Here is a 22,834-nt window from a genome sequence, read left to right on the forward strand (position 1 = left end):
AAAATCGTAAATTGCATTTGGAAATAATTCAGGATCACATGCTTGAAATAGCAGGTCTGTTGATTTCGCTACACATGACAACCATTTAATCAATGAGTCATAAAATCGTTTTTTCTTTTTAATACAAGCGTAGAAAAAATCTTCTTCTGGTATGTGACAATTTCACATCTTTCCCACACAAATCCACCTTAAACTAAATTAAATCAAGCTCTTTTTTTGTCAAATTACTCAGTTTCAAATGTGGATTTCTCACCTGTTTCAAGACAAATCGCACCCTAAGAAGGAATATGAAAGTATATTAAATGTTCTGTCACAGACAATGTATCAGAGCCTATAGCACCTTTTTTATTGCAACAAATGGTGATACCCATTTATTTGGCTGAACAAACTGGGCTCCTGAGGGTGTTCTTCACAGTTTGTCTGCGCAATAAACCTCCTCAAAGGTCGTTCAGAGCAGAACAACACTGACATTTATCACTGGGTTATGGAATGCACATAAGGCAAGAGCTGCCATTGCCAAGTTATGATAATAAGAATGAAGAAGAGTGGATATCACTGATGTGTCGCAGGCAGACAGCTGAAGGAGAGCTGGTTAGATTTGAAAGGATGTGTATGTGCTATTATTTGAATTGATTGGTGGCTGTAAGAGAAGCCAGATATTTTATAGAGATGTGAAGCAACACAGTCAGACCATGTCAGGATTGTCTATGAGTATATCAGTTACAGAAACGTACTGTAACATAGTCATTCCCCAACAGGACAAGCTGTAATTGCCTTGGCTATATCGTGACTTTTCATCCATCATCAACTCAAACCATTTGTATTTTTACAAGTTTTTTAGACCAAATAGCTGAAAGAAAATAACGTTGTTTGAGTTTAGTGCTAGTTTTCACAATTTGAAGCATGCTAAAATGTTAAATTCAAGCTGTTAATCAGAGTTAACATTATACTTGCTAAACATTCATGTGCTACCATTGTCCTTGTGAGCATGTTGTCATGCTAGCATTAGCATTGTAGCGTTTGCTCACAGATATTGCAGCCTTTCAAAGCTCCTAACATACCTTGAGACTCTTTGCATTGATCACTAAAGATTCAACTAGGTAATTTAATTGTTTTGAGAAGATTTTTATGAAAATCAAGTCTGGGAAACACTCTAACTAGAAATTCCTAGGTAACTCTGAACACTTCTATGACTTTGCAAAACATAAATTGGTCTGACTTCCTGCAGTGTAATGTATTCAGAAGAAAACATGTACACTTTCTGAGCCAATTGAGTTTTCGTTATTGCTTTATCCTTGAGCTCCACCCACCTCTGATGAAGTTCTGCTCGGCCAGGCTGTGGACACTGGCCAGGTGTCCGCTGTGCTCCCTGCAGTCCTTCTCAGCGTCCTCCCAGGTGTGTCTCCGGCTGAAGTATCTGTAGCAGTGGCCGTGGAACTTCCTCCATGTGTGCTCGCAGCCCTCAGTGTCTGGTGGAAAGGGCAATTTGCAAAAAGAAGGGGGAGGTAATTGAAAAAGACAGCGATTAGACAACGGGAAATCCATCGTAAGAGAAATGTGGGTTTTTTCAAATCGTTAAACACCCACAGAATAACTGCTTTGCACAGGGATGGAGGATTCAGGATTAAGAGGGCAACAACCATTATTATTTTGTATTGGTTTTTGTATCAGCAGATTCCTAATGTCCTGCAGCACGCAAAATCTATATATTGCCTTTCCCCCTCTTTCCCTCCTTCTGCTTCTCTCTTCAGCACCATCTTGCTTTAAGTGCCCTCTGTGACACTCCTCCCAGTCTCCATCTCTCTCTTCATCTCTTTGATTTGACTCGGACTTTTAATCCGCAGCAGAGGCAAGCCGACAGTGAGACAGCTTAGACCAGTGAAAGGGCGTTTTAATCTATTCAAATGACAACAATCCTTAGAAATCTCTTCCAGTGCACAGCTCTCGCTTGGTAATTAAGCCCTGTCACAGTCCTGTCAGCGCACACACACACTCTCCCTCCACCCATCCCCCCTCCTCCCTTCATCTCTCAACTATCGCCCCTAATCTGTCAGGGGGGCTAGCTGTGTGTTACGAGCTGTACATTTCAGGTGTGATGTGTGTGTGTGGCTTTCGGTTCAGCGCTGGAATGTGTATGTGTGCATACGTCTGTACCTGAAAATGTGGAAATGAATGGTGGATTGGAGGTGGTTCAGGCTTTATCCGTCAGGTAAGCAACCTCCGCTCGCCCCCCCTTGTGCCCCCGTCCCCCTCCCTGCAGTGTGCGGATCAGGGAAAAGGCCTCAGCTTTTCCTCCACCAAATGTGAAGCGACACCAGTAAATTGTGAGGTGCAAATTGGGCCGTATGGGGCCCTACTTAGTATGCAGAGAGATGCAGAGCGGAGAGGAGTCCATTATGAAAGCCCTTCTACAATGTAATATAAAACAAGGACCTCGAAACCGGCATACTGCATTGAGAAGGTAAGTGCTTTTAAAAACCTATACGCTCTGCTCCATTCACCATATTGTTCAGGGCTGTCTGAGGTACAATGCTGAGAAGTGCAATGACACTCTTTCCCAACATGCAATGCATCGGCTCCCATTAAAACTGCCTCCTCGGTTCAAGGTCTTGTTGGTCTTATGTTAGTCGGACTCGGCATGCAACTTAAATATTTCAACATATATTTATATATTCTTTCTCCCAACTCTTAATATTATCTTGCTCAGAATCTACAGTTAGTGTAAAAGTGATGAACACAGTAACTGAAAGTATTATGAGCGATGTGTAAATAACCTACAGTTTATCTGACATGCAATAGCATGCAAAGAAGTGTCATGTCTTCTTCATGTGTCACTCAGCTAACATACTGTAAAGCTGAAAGGCTCAAGGTCAGACACAGATAAGTGTGTGATCAGTCAAACATTCACATGTGCATGTTGGCTGCAGATAGAAAGAGAGCGATGAAGAATAGAGAGAGAAAAATTATGTGGGAAATATATGGAGGCAAGTGTCTGTCAATCATTCCTCCACTGGTCCGTCTGAAATGTGATTATTCAGTCCTATACAGTCCGTCTGGTGGAAGCAGAGTTCTATAATATAAATAAATGTTCTATTACCACTGTTACATTGATTTGTGGGCAGAGTAACTTCAATCAAAGCATCTGAAAACCGTCAAATACCAAAAGCTTTAGTTTTATTTTGATCACATAATAAGTTATTCAAATCAAAATGTCACAAACTTAAAAACGTTTTATGAAACCAAAGGTTTTTGCATGGCTACTTGTTTTAAACATTTTTTCTCTTTAAATCATTTTTTAAATTATACAGGTTAAGACGGGTGTTAAGTATTGTAGTGGTAAGAAATATGGTAATCTTTCTTTACGACGCGTATTTAAGAAATTCTATGCCCTACTAAAGTAAAAAATGTGATTGACAAGGCTCGATGACTTCCAAAGAGGCGACTGGATGTTCGCCAAATCAACTAATACTCACTCAATAATTATTTGCATTTCTTTACATATAAAATGAGGTTCAACACAGACATTTTTGGATCATAAATCTATGTCAGTCACTCAGAAATATAAAAAAATGACACTAAGATGCATTCCTGTCATTCTAATCTGAATTTACAGAGTATTTACAAACAAGATTTAACATACACGCAGACTGAAGTAGTGAGTCATCACCTCAGGGGTTTGCTCCAGTCGTACTACTTTTAGAAAATTCACGGTGGGTTCTCTTAAAGTAACAAGAACGTAAATATCTGTTCTTCATGTTAATCAAAATCCAGCATGAAAGGTATGAGCTCTTATGTTCAAGCTGCACATGAAAATGATTTAGTTTAATCATTCAATACAAACGTTTAGTGCTTGAGTTCCTCTTTGGACTTCAGATCAGTAATTGAGGAATTGTAAAATTGCTACTTCTCCTACTGGAACTATTCATTTCTTCTGAGCAGTTATGCGAGTAGCTCTGACAATGATTATTGTAACTGTGGGTAATTTATCCATTCATTACTTGGCCAGCTCAAGTTTCTCATGGTTGTCTGGGGACTGGATCCAATGACCTCAAAACACGCTAATGACATGAAATTCAATTAGCCACTGTAACCTTTCAGCCTCCTCTGGGTGGCTCAGTGGCTTTCTGGTTAGCCCCATTTGTTATTGAAAGATGATCCTGGGATTACTTCCTGTTCAGATTGTGCTTGTGAATATGAGTACAGTGTCTGTCTATAGCGCTTGGGTCGAATCAATCCTTGGTTTCCTTCAAATATTTCCTTTGCTTTGACATGATTGAAACCCTTTTTTTATACAAGCTAACACGAGTAAACTCTAATGGATGTTAAAACATGTGCCTTTTTGAGAGGACAGGACATTTATGACTGGGTTAACATTGGGAATTTATCACAGCTTTACAGGACACTGGCTGCTTCAGAGTCAACATTTTGCAGCCAACATGTTCCCTGTAGCACAGACGGTTTGCTTCTGAGCAGAGAGCAGTAGATTAGCATTTCGGTAGAACGATGTAACTACGGTAATCTCTGGTCTTATGAGACCAAAAATCAGACCCAGCAGCTGTGATTTGCTCTGCTGACTGCTAATTTACTCACTCCGTCATCTGACCTGGAAGCTACCTGCTCAAAATGTTTGCCCACATGGCAGCTTGTACATTGTATTGGCATTGGGAGTGGGTCCAGTTTGGCTCATGAAGGTGGACGGTGGTTTATAATCTACAGGGACAGGAGAGTCAGGGTAGGTGTTGCTGAGACAAAACAAATTAAATATGCACGCCTTCATTCGATCACACCGACTGCTGTGAATATGTGCAATGTAAGGCCAATGCTGACCATAAAAAAGCCCCGACTAATAGCTTAAAACAAGAACTATAAACGACACACATGCAAGCGTGGTGTGATTTCTACTTGGGATTTACATTCATATATAATATAATTTGGTGTACAAGGACGACGCAGTGAAATGCACGGTGGGAGCACTGAAAAGACAGAAAAAGAAAGTAAAGGAGTCAAAGAAACAGAGACCAAGAGACGCAGAGAGAAAGAAAATCACAGGAAAAAAGTAAATAGGCATGTTTTCTCCCCCTCAGATCTTCAACCTAGTCTCTGCTGATTTCTTCTCCCACTCGCTGACAGTGAGGCTCAAAGCCCCACATCACATCAACCTCTTCAAATATTTAGACATGACTTAAGTCGTCTTCTCTTTCCTATTTTCCCTCTGTCAGGCAAAGAGAGAGGCAGGGGGTGTGTTTCGGCGATTAATATTCCCACAGACTTTAGTGAGCGGCAGTTAGGAAATAAAAGTCTTATACTTCCAGATGACTGATTGCCTCGTTTATCCACATCACCAAGGGAAATTTCCACGATTCCTCTTTTTTAGATCCCTGAATGACGAGAATGTGTGTACGTGTGTGTGTGTGCCATTCTGCCTCCTCCTTGTGTGAAGGCTGACAGCTCAGTGTGCCATTTGCAAGCAAGCAGATGACAGCAGTCGACAGAGAGGAGTGAGAAGTGAGAGAGGGAGATTAAATAACCAGCAACAAAAGGTGACAATTTAAGAAGAATGTAAAAAAAATGGACTGTGGATTAATTAATGGTTTTAACAAGTGCAATATTTATTCATGGAACATCTTAATAGTGTGATTCTCACAACTCGGAGATATGGATTTTACAGTAATACAGCTACAAAGCACAACATGAAGGACCAATGCCAGTCTGAAGGCTCATTCTGCATAATGAGTCGATAGATGTGTCAATGCAGATTGATGCTGATGGGGGGGGGCAGAGGTAAAAGTGAGGGCAGCGCGGGCAATAGACAACAAGTCGCTTATTACGGATACAGTGTTTGATTGGTGTAAGGTGAGGAGAGCTCACACACTCGACATATTTGTGTATTTTTGAGATAATACTCTATCAGTGTGCAGCTAATCTAAAGCACACACAAGCGATCACACATTCTCAAAGGCAACGTGTTTAGTTATGAAATCACCAGGAGATAAGCACTAATGTTAAGCTAGCAACTGTTTTATTTATTATATTCTTTTTCCAACCACAATTAGCATGTGCATTGGTTTGTTGGTGTCTCACATTTGGGAAAACCTGCTAAAATATTCTTCCTTCCCTTTGCAAATAGATGAGAATAGTCTAGCATAAATGTGGCGGCATCACAGAAAACCCTTTTTATACTTACTTAGTTATGCAATTTAGTAGTTTAACCATTAACTCAGCTGACTACATACAGATACATTACATGTTACTTGTTAGACGCTTTTATGCAAAACAACTTATATACTCAATACTGTGGACAATCCCTACAGGAGCAATTTGGGGTGAAGTGTCTCAGGGACACAACGACATGCTGACTGCAGTGGGGTTTGAACCTGTGACCCCACTGATGCAAACACCAACGCACATCCCACTGCGCCACACTGTATATACATTATTCAGTACAAATTATAAATAAAATAATGCTTTTTTTCTGCTGAACTATTTTCTAGTCATCTGTCTCTATACAACTTATTTTTACATTGCTTGCTGCATGAAGTCAAGTGACAAAACTAAAACATGTTCCTGTAGTGCAAAGTTCAGGTTCCTAAGCTCCTAACCCTTTCTGTGGTGGTATAACTGTGAGATGACAGTAAATGTAAGCCAGGCTTTATACCTTGGCCATCAGAGTACTTTTACAGTTTTTCTTGGAAATATCAGAAAGCGGTAGAACAGAAGTGAACTGAACCTCCAGCACAGCCCAAAGTACCGATTCACAGCTCTCCATCAGAAACCTTCATTAATGCACAGCAGAGGAACACTCACTGTTCTCACACGCCTTCTTTTTCTCTTTTCATCTATTGTAACACCTGCTTCTATGCTTCCTCCCTCTTTTCTACTACTTTCTGTCTTTTCTGCCTGAACTCCCCGCGACTCAGTAGAGAGAATGACAGTTGCTTCAGGGAAATTCTCTAATTAAGCACCTTGAATGAGAATAAAGTGCTCCTAACTTGCTGTTAGGAGGAAAGTTGGCAAGTCTTGAACACAAAAGCATAAGGAGTGAGGGAGATGCCTCGCTATAAGTCAATTTGAATAGTTTCTTTGCCAGACTTACAGTAGGCAAAACTTTAGGGATTTGTTGTGTGTGCATTTTGCCTGAGTCACCTGAGTTTCTGTCAGTGTTTGTTCTCTCTTCAGGAGACCCCCGTGTGTGAAGTAAACCAAGATGCTCCAGTTCCCTTTTCTTCTCATTCTTGGCACGTATCCTTCTCGACGTGTTATTAGAATGCATTAATCTTAATTAGCATTAATAGCCTCTAAAGACCCAGAGGATGCAAAAATAAATGTTGAGACAAGCTTTCTGCCGAGTCACCAGTTTACACGGTGCCACTACATTCAGAGACAGAAAAGAAAAGATTAAGAAAGTCTTTGAACTCAAGCTGCCTTCTTCCTCAGCCTCTCTGTCAACTCTGAGAGCCGATACTTGATCACAAAAACACCCACTCTTACAGCAATGATATACAAAACAAACAATCTAGTAAACAAATAAAACATCACACAGCAGTTTGTAGATGACAAGTTCAGCCAAAGTACTCAGTGTAGTGAGACTTAACAAGAGTGTAGAGCGTGTAGACGGGAGATACACTTGGAGTGACATGCCTAATTGACCAATGGGATTCCAACAATAGAGACCTGTGGTCCAGAAGCAATGGCATGATGAGGGCTAAGTGACTGATACCTTTGAACGCTATATAAATCAAATAATACCTGTCTGATTCGATGTTAGCTAGTTTTTCTTATTCTCTTGGCTTTTTTAATAACTGTTTTTAAATGTCATTTTATAATGGGTTTCTCCTGCATAAGTTTAGCATTTTTTGTAAAGCACTTTTAAAATGCCTTGTGTTGAAATGTGCTACACGAATAAAGTAGTTTATGTAACACTGTTGGACCCAAGATTGTCAGTATAAAAAAAGAATAAACCATTTATGAAGCTGAACAAGAGATATCATCTTTTTTTCATGCCATGGATTCTCTTTCTTGTCAAAATCTGCCAACATTACACACGAACGGTCGCCAACAGTAAGCATGGAGTTCAGCAATTTAAGCTCCTATAGGCTAATTTATCCTGCAGCTATAGCATGAGCAGGAAGTTACCGAGGTACGTTAAACTCACTTCTTTCTGACTCCACACCCTAGGATTTCTTTCATTATTAAATGTAGCACTCAAGTGACATTACGTAAAGTTATTTATCTGACTTTGCACAGCACACACCGAAGCCTCAAAATACTTCTTTACAGCTATTTACACATTCAGCAGTACTCCCTGACACTTTGATGTGTAAAATCAGAGCTCCTTAGGGACAAATAATGTAGAGATAGAGTCAGGAATTTGAAACACTTGGGTAAACTGTGTGGTTACGGTGAAAAAGAGAATGTTTATGCAGGTCTGTGAGAGCAAAACTCTGTTCCCCTGCAAATTCAGACATGCCCTCATTAAGATGCTCTAAGTCATGGAGATATTGAATGTTAACAGGGAAGTTTGCAATATGGAAGTAGTTCCAGCTTTTTAAATCAGAGGACAGTTAATATGCCAACGCATCATCATACAATCATTTATTTACAGCTCGTGACTTTACATAACAAAAACATTACCTTCACTGTAAGAACATGTATATGTGAGAGACAAGGTAGAACATGAGGTCGGATAAAAGAGAGCACAATGATGAAGTGACAGAGCGCTCAGCCTGCTCTCCTGCTCATTAGTCTCATAGTGTCGGCTACAGTTCATTGTCTGCTGGCTGCTTCCAATCTGTGGTTTCTGGTGTTGCTGTTGGCATCGACGTACTCAAAAGCCTTCCTATCTGTCTGCCCCAGATTCACCCGCCGTCCTCTTTAGGGGAAGTTTTGCTCTACTTTTCTTTAGGCTTTCTGTGACTCTGTCTTGTTTTGTTTTTCTGTCAAATGACTACTGTGTGCATGCATTTCTATATGTGTGTGTTTGGAAGTGTGTATCATTGCCAGAAGAATGAGTGAGTCACAGGGCCTGAAACCCTATTTTACACTGGATTATATTGGTTTCAGTGGATAGTGGCGGTATATAATGGTCTCACTGCACTTTCTAAAGCCTGCAAACATAACCATTTTATTTCTAAGCAAAACTCAGGCAAACTCACCTGTGTTTGCCTGCTGATCACTGCACAACCTTATATAGTCACATTAAAGGGGACCTATCATGCTATATTTGAATAATATATTGTAGGGCTATACCTATATAAGGTATATTTATAAGTTTTATTTAAAAAAATACCAAACAGATCCTGCATTTTAGCCATGCCTCATTTTGCCTCACTCCAGCTCTGTCTTTGCATGAGCTGGAGCTGACCCCCCCCCCTGCAAAGGAGGGGGCGAAGCACAAGCGTCATGTTACTATGCTGTTGCCATGCTGTTGCTATGCTGTTGCCATGCCACGGCAACCTCTCATTCCCCTGATAGGTGGAGAGTTGACCATACAGGCGGAGTGCACCTCTGTGACATCATAGAGGTGAAAATCAGAATCCACATGTATCAGATCCGTTGCAGCCCTGTTTTTAGAGATTTGGCTAAGGAGGAAAATAGAGAGGGTTGTATTTTCTGACACTTGGTGAGTTCCCTGGAACACCGGGGACACATATTCATGTATAAAAGACGTACAAAAGTGCATTTTGCATGATAGGTCCCCTTTAATATAAATGATTTGACAAAAAAAAATGCGTCTAACAAATGACATGTAATAACTAATGGTAGCAGGGCACGGAAGAGAGTAGGGGGAGAAGAAGAACAAATAAAGGGCTAGCATGCCTGCGAGTTTTGGGTGAACAGCGTAACACTTGGGATTAATTATCTAGACAATCCCTTTAACACTACTTTGTAATTATTCGTTTTTTAAAAAGATTATTGTTTCATTTAGCTTTAGTATATTTTGTAACCAAGAGTTATTAACACTGTAGTTTACTGCTCGACGTCAAATGTGTTCGACTGCTGAATAAACAGCGAGAACATATTTTGATATTTGACGACGGATTGATTCGGACATTTGCGTTCTCACACACATGTCCTGCGGTTAATGTCTAGATAAGTTCAGGGTCGCAGTGCATGTGTGAAAGGGACTACAGTGTACGCGTAGCTGTGTGACGGTCTGTTAGGTGCAAGATGTCAACTTCACAGCTCTAGGAAATGTTTAAGCATCACACAAACATTTCACACACAGTCACAGCAAAACAGCAGATGCGGCCTGCACAGACTACAGGCACACTCACACACAAACACAAGCAAACACACTCACACACAAACACAAGCAAACACACTCATACACAGAGTGACAAAACCTCCTGCAGTGCACCAGAGATGAGAGGCACAAAAAGATGCAAGGAGTGCAGGGTGTGACAGCAGAAAGGTAGGGAGAGAAAAGGAAAGGAAACAACATGAAACAGAGGTGTCTACAAGAGAGGAATGTCAAAGTATCAAATCCGCACTCTTACACATGCACGTTATGTTGGATTTCTCCCTGGAAAGTCTGAGCGAAACGAATTTCCGAGTGAACGCAGGATGAAAAGCGAGAGTGCAGGAAAGGAGCTGATGAGAAGAAACCAGCTAATTCTTCCTCTGTCGCTTTTCACTTCTATCAGGCTGCGAGAAATGTGGTTTCTGCTTCCCCAGATTAGGCAGCGAGTCTTAAAAAAGGCAGGACGGACTCAACAGTCAGTTTCAGGGCTGGGAGGAGAGGAGAGTTAAACAACTGAAAGATGTCTCTATTGGTCAAATATCCATTCATTACTGATACAGAACTGTTGAAAAAATAACTGCCAAAGGAGGGATTTTTTTATTGTTTCCCACAGTTCCCACACATTCTCCCACTGCCTGAAACGGGTCCATTGGACTCCTTTGTTTACTTCCGTAACATAATGTCATCACTTTGTAACCCTCACGCTTCTATTGGCCAGCGCTCTAAGGCCCCGTCCACACGGAGACGAAACGGAGACGAAAACTAAAACAAACCTGAGTCGTTTTAAAAAAGGTCTTCCACACGGAAACGGCTCAAGAAACGTGTCCGTCCACACGAAAATGCTGGAGAACGCTGGAGACGCTTTAGTACATATGCCGGGCCTGTAAGTGGCGCTGTACTTCCGCCACAAAATACACCAAAAGCAGCGAATAAGACTTATTATTATTATTATTATATTATATTATTATTGTTGCTGATGGTTGTCGTAGAGGAGCTGTAAATGTCGCATTAAAATCTGTATCAAGGTGGGGAGAGGTGGGGCTATGGCGTCATCGTTTTCAGGAAATGATCGTATAGGGCGTACACACGGACAATTCGGGCTCCGAATCCGCGTTTCCATTTCGGCCTCGTGTGGACGCACCGTCTGTACGATAGAGAACGTTAGCGGATTCAACTGATATCGTCTCCGTGTGGACGGGAGCTTAGGACATTGTACCTGATAGGCTAAGGGGCGGGACATCTCTTAACGGTTAGCCAATCACAACAGAGCTGGCCAGCTAACCAATCAGAGTAAACTGGGCAGCAGCACACACATTATGAGAAAAAATACAGTGTAGGCACAAAGTACAATTATGAAACCTAAAATGAGCATAATGGGCCCCTTTAAATATATCACTATCTCAAGGTCTCATGTTTCAAAGTGTCTGACAGAAACAAACTGTAATAAATCAGCCTTCTTTACTTGTAAAAATGTCAAACATAAGCCATTTCCTCTTCTCTTTCAGTGCAATAACTGGAGGACTTCAGCCCGTCAAATTACAATTATTGACTCTCTGATGGGATCACCATGGTAACAAACCAGAGGGAGCCAGCAGTGGTCCTGATCAACCCAGCAATCAAGGCTGTTAGCTCACAACGCTAACATCAGAGGGCTGGACCACAGAGCCAGTTCCATGGAGAAACGCTACTAAGTTCAACATAACAGCTACCACAACAGTGGCTATCAACTGGTTTTTAAATGTTTTATAGATGCAGCCTGGAAACATGCAAAAAGTGACCATTATTGAATTATTGTGGCTGTTATATGTCATGTACTGTAAACATTTTTCTCCTAAGGCACATCATCAAATTGCTGTTGTGCCATCATTTCTATCCTCTATATATTTATGTTACCACTCAAAGCACCTTCAATGCCTATACGTCTTTATTTTAATGTCACAACGGCATTCTCTTAACCTTTGTTTTTTATTTTATTTTTTAGACTAACAATGGTTTTGTTGTCCTTTATCTGCAATATAGAGCATTGTAAAAGATAATTTAGCAAATAAAGACCAAGTATAAAAACTCATATCCCAGAAAGAAAGAATGTGTTTTGAAGGAATTATATTGGGTGTAAACAACAGAATGATAGCAAAAAATAAAGTGAACTATTAGTGTGTGCTACCTGCAATTGATTGAAGACTTCCTTTGAAGCCAGCATTGGCAAATGGCCAGGGAACATTACAAACATATTCAGTAGTTGAGTAGAACTGAGAAACACCTTGCACATAAAATGAAACAGTTTTCCCGCTCAGATTTTCTGCAGGAACAACTAAAATAATGCCAGCCACAATGCAAATGATTTGAGTTACTGTAATCACATGGCTTTGTTTGATGGGCTTACTTGCGGACGTGTATGTTTACATCTTTATCCCTCAGGTGAGAATCTATATTGCACACAGTCAGTGAAGGCTGTCCTGGTAGCTAATAGGGCAGAGTGTGCGCCATTAAAGCCAATACCAAAGATGCGTCCTCTCTTTCATCCTTTCTCTCTCACTATTAAATAAAGCAGAAATGCCGGAAAAAAAAAAAAAAGCCATCGAATCTATTCAGCCTCTAAACACTCTCCACCTCCTCTTCAGCACATTCAAGAACATCCAGGAAATGAGACAGCCGGACCACTTCACTGAGACATGGACCAATTGGATGACATTTAAATAGATAGAGCCTCGGTGGAACGAATGAGTTCATTTCCAGTGTTCATGTTGCGGTTCAGACCCCCCTCTGGATATCTAACTGAGATCTGAACGAACTGGCAGAGCAACGCCTGCTGCAAATTGTACTTTTCACAGCTGTTTCCTATATTTCTGGAAGCGTCAAGTAGCGAGAGATAAAGCTATGGGAAAACAGAGAATTCCGATTTACACAATCAGACCTGCTGCTCCCAATCAGGCATTAAGGCAGCGGCGCAGCAGGAGAGGAAACGTACCGCAGCTCCAGTGCATGTCAAATCAAAGGCACTCTGGATGGAGATGTACTTATGTACGTGCTGTGCATTTGGAAAGGAGGGGAGGGGAGAATCAGTATACTGTATAGGGGTGTGCAATACTGGAGAATGAAAATCCAAACTTGTGAGACACAGCAGATAAAGTATTTAATGATCTGCCTTGATTTAAAGAAGCTGTATATTTATTATAACACGTCGTGAGGCACAGTTGTAAACAGCACAACATAAAAATCCATGTACTGTAAAGTCTCTGTGGCTTTTTTACTTTCTTGTTTGTGTATGATCTACGCCACAGGAGGGGCATAAATATTAAAAAAGGAAGCCATGACCGCGGGGAAATTACAAGTAAGACTTACTGAAGTTCCATTTCCTGCAATGGGCGATCAAAGAGGGCAACTACAGTAAGAGTTAACAAGTATGTGGAATACTGTTAGATTAGAGGGCCATTCGAGCTATTTACTTCATTAAAGTTAGTGGACTTTTCCTCTCTCCAAGCTACTCGAACCTCTTGTGACTTCTCATATTTATCTACCAACTTTTAGTGAGGTCCAGAGAAAGTTGCTAGTGCATTCATATAAGCTGAAGGAGATTAAATAAACGAGAAAAAGCACAAGGGGAACATATCAACAGTCGGCAGCTGATGTTTGAGTGTGAATGCCTGTGTATGAATTACTAGAAAATAACACACACTAAGGCTTGTGTTGAGGTGCTGAAAGTAGAATTGAAATTCTTGATGGTTTGCCAACTACTACAATAAGCCTGCAGAAACGAGGCAAAGTGAAAAGTTCATTTGGGGCCTGCCAAACACTACTGTAGTTTCTACCACATTTAGAAGGTCTGTCTGCTGCTTCTCTCTGGCTTCGCTCGGTTTACTCTCTCTTTTATTTCTTCTTTCTCCATCGATTGTTCTGCCCCGAGTCTCTCAGACCACAGAAGAACCGTGAAAACTCTTCTGAGAGTCGAGGTCGGAGACTCGGAGGTCACTTCAGACCAGAAGAGATACAGTTGCTTTTATATATCTCAGAGCTGATTCCTAAATCTCTTTTCCCTGTTCCCTCAACCATCTATTAAAAATGTCTCCTTTGCTATTCTCACACTCTCTTTGCCCCTCCAACCTTTCATTCTTACATCTTTAATTGTGCTATTTTAATTCTTGTATTTCAAGGGATGTTGGGGCTTTGCATTAGTCAGAATTGTTAGTTGGGAAGCAAGCTCCAAACTCACTTGTATTCAATTCCCAAAGTATCCCTTTACACATACAATATAAAGGAATTTGTATATCCTGGAATTCATGTGTATAATCTAAAGTTAAAAAGGCCACAACTAATAATAATTGTTTGTTTGATATTGGTTGTTTGTAGATTAACCATTTCCTCACATACTGCAAAAGGCAGCTCATACGCACTTCTTCACCATCTCTCCGATCTATTTTTGGAAGCCTTTTCTTTACTGTGAATGTCACAAAACCTTGTTAAATCTCGGGATGTACAATCGAGCTTAAGAAATCTGGGCACTTATCCTTCAAATTGTGCAAAAACTTAAATAATCAACCCTAATGTATCCAGCAGCTGCTGGTTTCCCTCATTGATGTAACATGCAGTTTGTGAGCAGCCTCCCTGCTAGCGCCCGTCTGACAGGGGAGTTCCCGTAATGAGAAAAGACACCAGCTGGTCGCAGGTGTCGTGTACAGAAATGGATACATTATTCCAAAGGGCTTGCCTCCTCCTCTTCCTCCTCTTTGTCTACATTCAGATCCTCTTCCTCCCACCTGCACCGCCTACTCTGTCTCCATTAACCCTGTTGTTCTCTCTCTAACTCTGTCTCCACATCTTGCTCTTATAGCATCATCTTTCTCTTAATGTGTCACCTCCTGGTTCTTCTTTAACTGCTCATCACCCTCTTTCTCTTCTGCCTGCTACTTCTACTATCACATCACCTTGCTTCTAATCTACACCAATTTTTACCATTTGCATAGCTGTCTGCTCTCACAAAGCACACTCCCATGTGTTGTTATTGGTGAGAGAGCAGAGTTTTAGTGCAAATTGTTACCTTTCTCACAAGTCGCTCCTCCGTAGCTGGGCAGACAAAGACACACAAAGGAGTTGATCTCATCGATGCAGGTTCCTCCATTCTGGCATGGGTTAGACTGGCAGTCATCAATGTCTGGAGGGAGAGCAAAGAGGGGGGAGGGGGGGAGATACGGGTTGAGTCAGGTTGATGCAACACACATTCACACACAGCAAAAGCACTTTAGGTACTTTACAAACTACCTGCAACAGTTTTGACTGAACCCTGGGAGATCAAACTTTTGGACAGATTACAGGTGTGTTTGAGAAAGGTATAATTAAAGGGAATGGATTGAACTTCATCAGTGAGAGGTTTGGGATGCACTGAAGCACATGATGCTAATAGCAATGTGTTGGCAGGACGTGCTGCAGTTTTCTAAACCTGAGCTGAAAGAGCAAATTGACAGAGAGGGGTGGAGGGTAGAGAGACGTGATCCATCCAACACATTCATGCACAACGAGTTGTGTGCAAATCCATTGTAATACGTGCATAAGCGACCAAACAATGCAAGCAGACAGATGACGTCTTCAAGCTTCGCAATGACCAAATCAACTCTCGATGTCTGTGCGCACACACTCACACGAACAATCACACACACATATTTTGCAGAGGCGTTGCAGGGGTGAGAGTTCTCATTCAGTTGAAAAATGGTAACTGTGTTTCTCGAGCTGATCTGTGCCGAGGGGCAAAATCATTAAAACGGCAGCTGGCATCCCACAATCGTCTGCCATCACAACATCTCGGTGAGTCCCTGGGGCCATGGCAAGAGGTCATTGGAGCAGAGGTGGAGTGAAACAAGGCGGGGGTGGCAGGAGAAGGTCGGAAGTGACGAAAGATGCAGGGAAGGAAATGCTAAAAAACACAGAGTGAAGGAGATGTAATGAAAACAAGGGGATAGGTGATGTCAAGCTGCGACTTTGGGAAGCTGGCAAGTTTCAGGGTTGGATTACAGGGGCTTTGCAGGCACACAGTTTGGGGCGGAGGAGTCTGTTTGGGTAAAACAGTGTGACAGCTCCATTGCTGCTGCTCTGCTTTGGGCTGGCTGATATTAAAAGGCTGAATTTGATGCAGGAGGTACAGACCCAGCCAGGGGAGTCACAACAAGATGGCATTTGTATTGGTTTAGTGTATCGTTGCAAATCCATGTTTAATTCTCTGTCTGACTCATTTTGGGGTGGAAATAAAATATAAATAGGGAATAGAACTACATAGCAGGGGCAGCAATTGACTCACACACACTTCACAAATCCTAGTCCATAGTCTGACATCTAACAGGGGGCTGAGTTTAGGCTCCAGACTTTGATTTTTTTTTACGACAGTCAGTCTGCATTACAAAGTAGAGGCAGAGAGGGTCTGATAAAAGATGCTGTTGGATTGCATTATGGGAATTTAATGATCCAACGTGATTTATCCAAGGGACAAAAATGCAGGATACTCATTTGATTTATTCTAAATCTGTCTCTTTTGAGTCCCTCAACTTTGAAAAAGTTAGATGTCAAATCGCTGGTGATGACCTTTAATCTTGCTGTGTTGCGTGACTAAGGGATCTTTGTCAAGGGATCCAAAAGTTTGGAGATGAGTAAATTGTTGTTGACAGTCTGCAACATTAATGATAGGGGAATTGCCTAAAGATGAATATTTATAAGAAACTACATTAGGTTTTCTATGCCAGTCACGTAAGCTGTTGTAATAAAATTTTTTTGTATTACAGCGTGACATAATGTTATTTTAGATCATTAACGTTTCAATTCACCACTGAGACCCAGCAGTCACCACTAAGTGAAGACATTACTCCACAGGATTATTAGCTAATTGTGACAGTTAACCGCCACAAAACAATTGGCCCCACTCTCTAAAAGGTGCTCTGCAGTGAAGAGAGGCCACGCTCGCTTAATGGTGTTAAATGGTGTGATGTTGAAGTTAAAGGACAAAAAGCTGTATTTTAGTCCAACCAGGCATCAAGTGATAGAAACCCGTCTGGGGTAATTAAACCGCCTGCTGGAGTCCAGGATTGATGACATAACAAGTAGTTATAGCAGGCAGAGCAGGCATCTTCTTCTATGTTTTTTGTAGAAAATAATGTGTGGAATATAATGTTTGAGTACAAAATACATTTGAGACCACATAATATAGCTTTAAGTATTTCCAGTGCAGATCGACAACAGAGAACGATATAACCCCAAAATATCCGTAATAAATATGATTATACAGATCCCTGAGTGAACGTTTGAGGAAATATAATTAATATAGCATGTATGATGAACGATAGATTACATTACATTTTACACCCTTTTATCCAAAGCGACTTACATACACAATACTGTGGACAATCCCCACAGGAGCAATTTGGGGTGAAGCGTCTCAGGGACAAAACGACATGCTGGCTGCAGTGGGGTTTGAACCTGTGAACCCCTGATCCGAACACCAACGCTCTATCCACTGCGCCACACGCCTCCCGATAGATGCTGCAAATATCCCCCCCTCCCTCTACACCAGGAACCAGATGAGCAGGTTGCCAGTACAGCTGTTCAGAAACAGCTACTGGGGGTAAATACGAGACAGCATCTGGCCTCATTAAGCACTGCAGCACTATAAGGAGTGGTGGAAGCCCCTGGATTTTAGGAGCACTGGGGTCAATAAAGTACACCTCTGAACATCGGCTATTAGAGGGGCCACAGTGGGCATGTGGACATAATCTGTTATAGCAACCAATATAGTGAAACCATCTGTAGACAGTGGCAGCTGGGGTTCACAGACCTTCATCTCGTCAAATTGAGGAAAATTCAAGCACAAAGGTGGTCAATAAATACCAATCTTATCTTTAATGACCAAACACAAGTAGCTTGATAATAGCTCTTTTTACTCTCAACCAATTAGATGGCTGTCCTCGAAAAACATTCTACTGTGGCAACAAGGGATAAACACTCGAGGAACTAATCATAGCTTCAGATTTAGTCGCGGTAGGCTTTACTGTAGACTGTCTTAATGCAGATAGATATACAGAGTAGGGCTGCTCAATTATGGCAAAAATCATAATCTCGATATTAACATCCATTTATTGGAGAAAAAAATGTGAACAGTATGTTTTTAACAGTTGATTACCCTGAACTTTAAGTATAATTCAACTGAAAAACCCCAAAAAATATTATTAAAAAAAAAAAAAAAAAAAAAAAATAATCGTTTTATTCCTTCGCGTCGAAAGGAGCCAGTTGAGGTGGTTCAGGCACCTAGTTAGGATGCCACCTGGGCGCCTCCCTAGGGAGGTGTTCCAGGCACGTCCAGCTGGGAAGAGACCAAGGGGTAGACCTAGAACCAGGTGGAGGGATTATATCTCTTCGCTGGTCTGGGAGCGCCTTGGGATCCCCCAGTCAGAGCTGGTTGATGTGGCCAGGGAAAAGAAAGTTTGGGGCTCTCTGCTGGAACTGCTACCTCCGTGACCCGACCATGGATAAGCGGGAGAAGATGGATGGATGGTTTTTATCTCGATTACGTTGCTTTCGTAATCGTTGCAAGCCATAATCGTAATCGCGATTAAAATACGATTAATTGAGCAGCCCTAAATACAGAGGATGAAAACTTAAACTAGATCAGTAAATTGGCTGGGCTGATGAATCAACATATATCATCTTGTTGCAAACATATTCAAATTATGTGCATATCAGTATTGAGGTAACAAGAAAAATTGCAATACAGATACTGTATGCATAAGTAGCTTTTGAGCATATTTGATACCATGTCTTGATTATAAATTGTGCCTTTCCAGCTGAGAGCTAATACTTGAAAGCTTTAATGATAAAAATGGCTCACTCTTGGTCCAAATTTGACAAACTTTAAGGTTTATCATCAGAAATGCTCCTTGTGTGGATGTAGGTCTGAAAACAAAGTTGTTCTGGAATATTGTCATGGAGATGTCTTGATTTGACACAAGCATCAAACTTAAATAAGGATGAAGTTGCGGTAAAAAGTCCTGAGAAAATAAACTATATCCAAGTCAGACATGTTTGAAGATATAAAATAACATTTCATAAAGAATTTATATCCAAACATTGCTTTTATCATCAACTACTGAACGTCCAATGTCTCCTACAATAATGAAAAGTCCACTCACAGTGTATGTGCTCGAAAAGGTTTTCCACATCACACTTTGTTGTTTAACCTCCTTATAAACTGTTGATGTTAGAGAATCCTGTTCACATATACACATGTACAAATCAGATTTAACCTGAGTACACTCTTCTGCAGGATATGTGTTGATCACTCCACAAACAGTATGCCGCTTATCCATCCCAATAAAGTCTCATCAAGCTTAACATTTTTGTGTGGAGTAGGAATTCATGTTCATGCTAAATCTACAGTAAATACCTGATGATATTGTTAAAACTGTGTGGCCGTGACAAAACACTGATCCTTGGTGTCTGTCGGTATCAACCTCACCTCAACTCAAACAGAGCGAAGAGGGCCAGAGTGCAGCAGGCCTGTCCACTTAAAACCCTCTAAATGTTCACTCCGTCCAACTCGGCTTAATGAAAGAACCATCTAACTTCAGCAGGTGGCAGAGTGTGTGTCTGTACTTGTGCATTTCTATGTGTGTGTGTGTGTGTGGTTGTGAGTCTCTGGCCCGTTCCCCAGTACAACAAAACCAGGCCTGGGCACAAGGAAAGTCTCAAGAGAGTCGAGGAGAGCTGTGCTCCACTTATCTGCTGGCAGCTAAATGGATGGGGGGATAAACAGGTGCCATCCACTGTGGTAATTGCTGGGCACAGCTAAAAACACAAGCGACGCTACCATCTTTTCTTTAAGCCAGCATTTTTCCTTTCAGTCTGTCAGGAGAGGCAGTAAATACATGTGAGCAGTCGATGTGACTAACATAATGGCAGAGTTGATACAAATATTAAATTGAGGATTAAATGTGGTTCACTGCTGATTGAAAAATGATGATGTTTTGATGGGAATGTTTGATTGCGGGATAAATATGGAACCAGCTCTAGTTGTTTATCCCCGCCTCTCTGTGTACCACTGAGAATAGATGATGAGGGTGAGGTTGGAGGAGGGGGGGAATTCAGATTGAGAAATACGAGGGAGGATAGGAAGACGGCAGCTAGACAAACGGAGGGTGGTGTCAGTAGACAGAATATCTGGAGGCTTACTGCAGGCATGTGTCGAAACCAGGGAATGAATAATTGAAAAGGGACAGAAAGAAAGAGATGGAGAGCAAACAAAATGTTGGGAGAGAAAAAGCCCAACCCATTTCCCTTTTAGGATTATTAGTCAGTTCAATATATCAGTTAAAACACCTTTTATCTGTATACTCGATCAAAGCTTAGTCTACCTGAAGGTCAACTTGATCACCTTCCCGTCCTCCCTGACTCTCTCGTCCTTCTCTAGAGGGTCTTTTTCACAGTGGGATTTATGAGTTTATAAATGCTCAGGCCAAATAAAAAGTAAACAGCTTCTTTCGGCGTTTTATAAATGAGACCTCAACTGCAATCAGCAATTTCATGGCTATGAATCCTTGTGGGTTTAGCCAGGAAGAGTCTAGCAGAGAGGGGGAGAGTCCACTCGGAGGGTAATAACGCCTTGGAGAGAGAAATCCATATTTCAGCCAAGGACCGGCGTCCATTAAAACATGGTATATTATTTTAGTGGTCTAGTAACTCTGCTATAAAAAGAATGGCATGGTTATACAACCAGAAAAAGGTTAAAACCCCAGACTGTAACTTTCTGCTGGCAATGGGAAACAGATCTTGAAAAGGAGAAACTCTGCCAACAAGACAAAAACAATGCCAACTACACATTATAAACAGTTGATTCTATTTTGCTTCCACCGATGAGGAAGTAAATAAATACTGAGGCTAAATCAACCAACAAAAAGTGTCTGATTTGTAAAGATTGAAAAAGGCTGAAATCAAATATCAGGGCTCTTAGTGAGATTAGAGGATCCTGAGAGGTCTATGGATTCATTAAAACCCCCCTTTAAACACAAACGACAACATAAAAGCACCACTCAAAGGATCTGAAGCCTTTCGGTCATTTCTCACAACACAAATTCCTCGTATTGAGGATGGCAACTGAGTAGAATGAGACGTGATGATATTTGAGATTCTGAGACTTAGATTTATAAAATGAAGACAGTTTCTTTGAAGTTACACCAAGTTAAATAAACAAATCAATACATTCTGAATATTTTCTTTTTTTCGGATTCTACTATGAGTGATGAGGGAACACAAACACTCACTTTTTAGTTAACTTCAAACACTTCAAGAGAGTCATATTAATAATATTAAATCATAACTCAGAAAGTGTTTAATATTTGATTGTGGTTCGTTTTATTATTCAATGTTGTAAATATAACTGAGGACTTGGGGAACATTCACCGCTGTTTATGTGGATGTCCAATCAGTTGTAAATGTTGATGACTGAAGATATCATTTGCTCAGTGCGGGCTTTAACGAACAACAAAGTGGAGTTGACAGCAGCAAAAATGTGTTGTTCTTCCTGCTCCCAACACCTTCATCAGATGTGACAGTGGCGTAGTTGGAGGGATTAGAGAACCACCGGCTGTTTCAGCTTGGATTTATCTTGGTAACCAGGGGATGCACATTACATGCAGCTCAAATCAGAACTTCCCTAAATGCTTGAATGGCATCCCAAAATGAGTGCAGAGATTGTTGTAGATGAGGATATATTTTTGGATATAAATGTATCTGTTGTTTGTGTATATAGGAAATACATATTTTATTTTATACATATTTGTATAATTTTATTTGTGTATTCGGGATTGTTGGAAACGTCATTTCGATCTCTCTGTCTGTACACACAAACTTGAAATATTGACATTAAAGTTGACTTTGACTTTGATATAATAATAATAATAATAATAATAGATTTAATTTGTTAGCGCTTTTACAGGTGCTCAAAGACGCTTTACAGATAATAGTGAAGAAAAAAAAAAAGAGAAGAAAGGAACAACAAATAAATATATAGTTAAAGTTAAAGTCAAATAATACAAAAACAATCACATATTAAAAGCCAGATTGAAGAGGTGAGTTTTTGTGAGTTTTTTGAAGGTGGTGAGGTCGGTGCAGTCTCTGATGGGTTGTGGGAGTGAGTTCCAGAGGGAGGGGGCAGCGACGGAGAAGGCTCTGTCCCCCCAGGTCCGGTGATTGGTGCGGGTGGGGATGGATAGGAGGTTGGCTTCTGATGAGCGCAGGCAGCGGAAAGGGGTGTGGTGGTGCAGCAGGTCTGTGAGGTAGGGGGGGGGCCTGGTTGTTGAGGGCTTTGTAAGTTATGAGGAGGACTTTGAAGTGGATTCTTTGACGGACGGGGAGCCAGTGGAGGTTCTGGAGGATGGGAGTGATGTGGTCTCGGGAGCGGGTGTGGGTGAGGAGGCGGGCAGCAGAGTTCTGGATATGTTGGAGTTTATTGAGGAGGTTGGATGGTATGCCATAGAGGATGCTATTGCAGTAGTCGAGTCGTGAAGTGATGAATGCATGAATCAGGGTTTCAGCAGCAGAGGAGGAGAGTGATGGGGGGAGACGGGC

The 22,834-nt window shown here is 41.2% G+C and overlaps 1 protein-coding gene across 4 annotated transcripts in view; it reads right to left on the minus strand.

Moving 5' to 3' along the window:
• The window catches only part of ncanb (neurocan b), a 148,640-nt gene that overhangs the window by 22,081 nt on the left and 103,725 nt on the right, over positions 1-22,834 (minus strand). For all 4 annotated transcript variants that reach the window (XM_079679761.1, XM_079679763.1, XM_079679762.1 and 1 more), the window contains 2 exons: positions 15,276-15,389; positions 1,311-1,469 (listed from right to left, as the gene is read on the minus strand). In XM_079679761.1, coding sequence (XP_079535887.1) covers positions 1,311-1,469; positions 15,276-15,389 — 273 coding nt within the window. The remainder of the gene's footprint in view (positions 1-1,310; positions 1,470-15,275; positions 15,390-22,834) is intronic.

Source organism: Notothenia rossii (assembly GCF_949606895.1).
Source record: "Notothenia rossii genome assembly, chromosome: 1".
Lineage (NCBI taxonomy): Eukaryota > Metazoa > Chordata > Actinopteri > Perciformes > Nototheniidae > Notothenia > Notothenia rossii.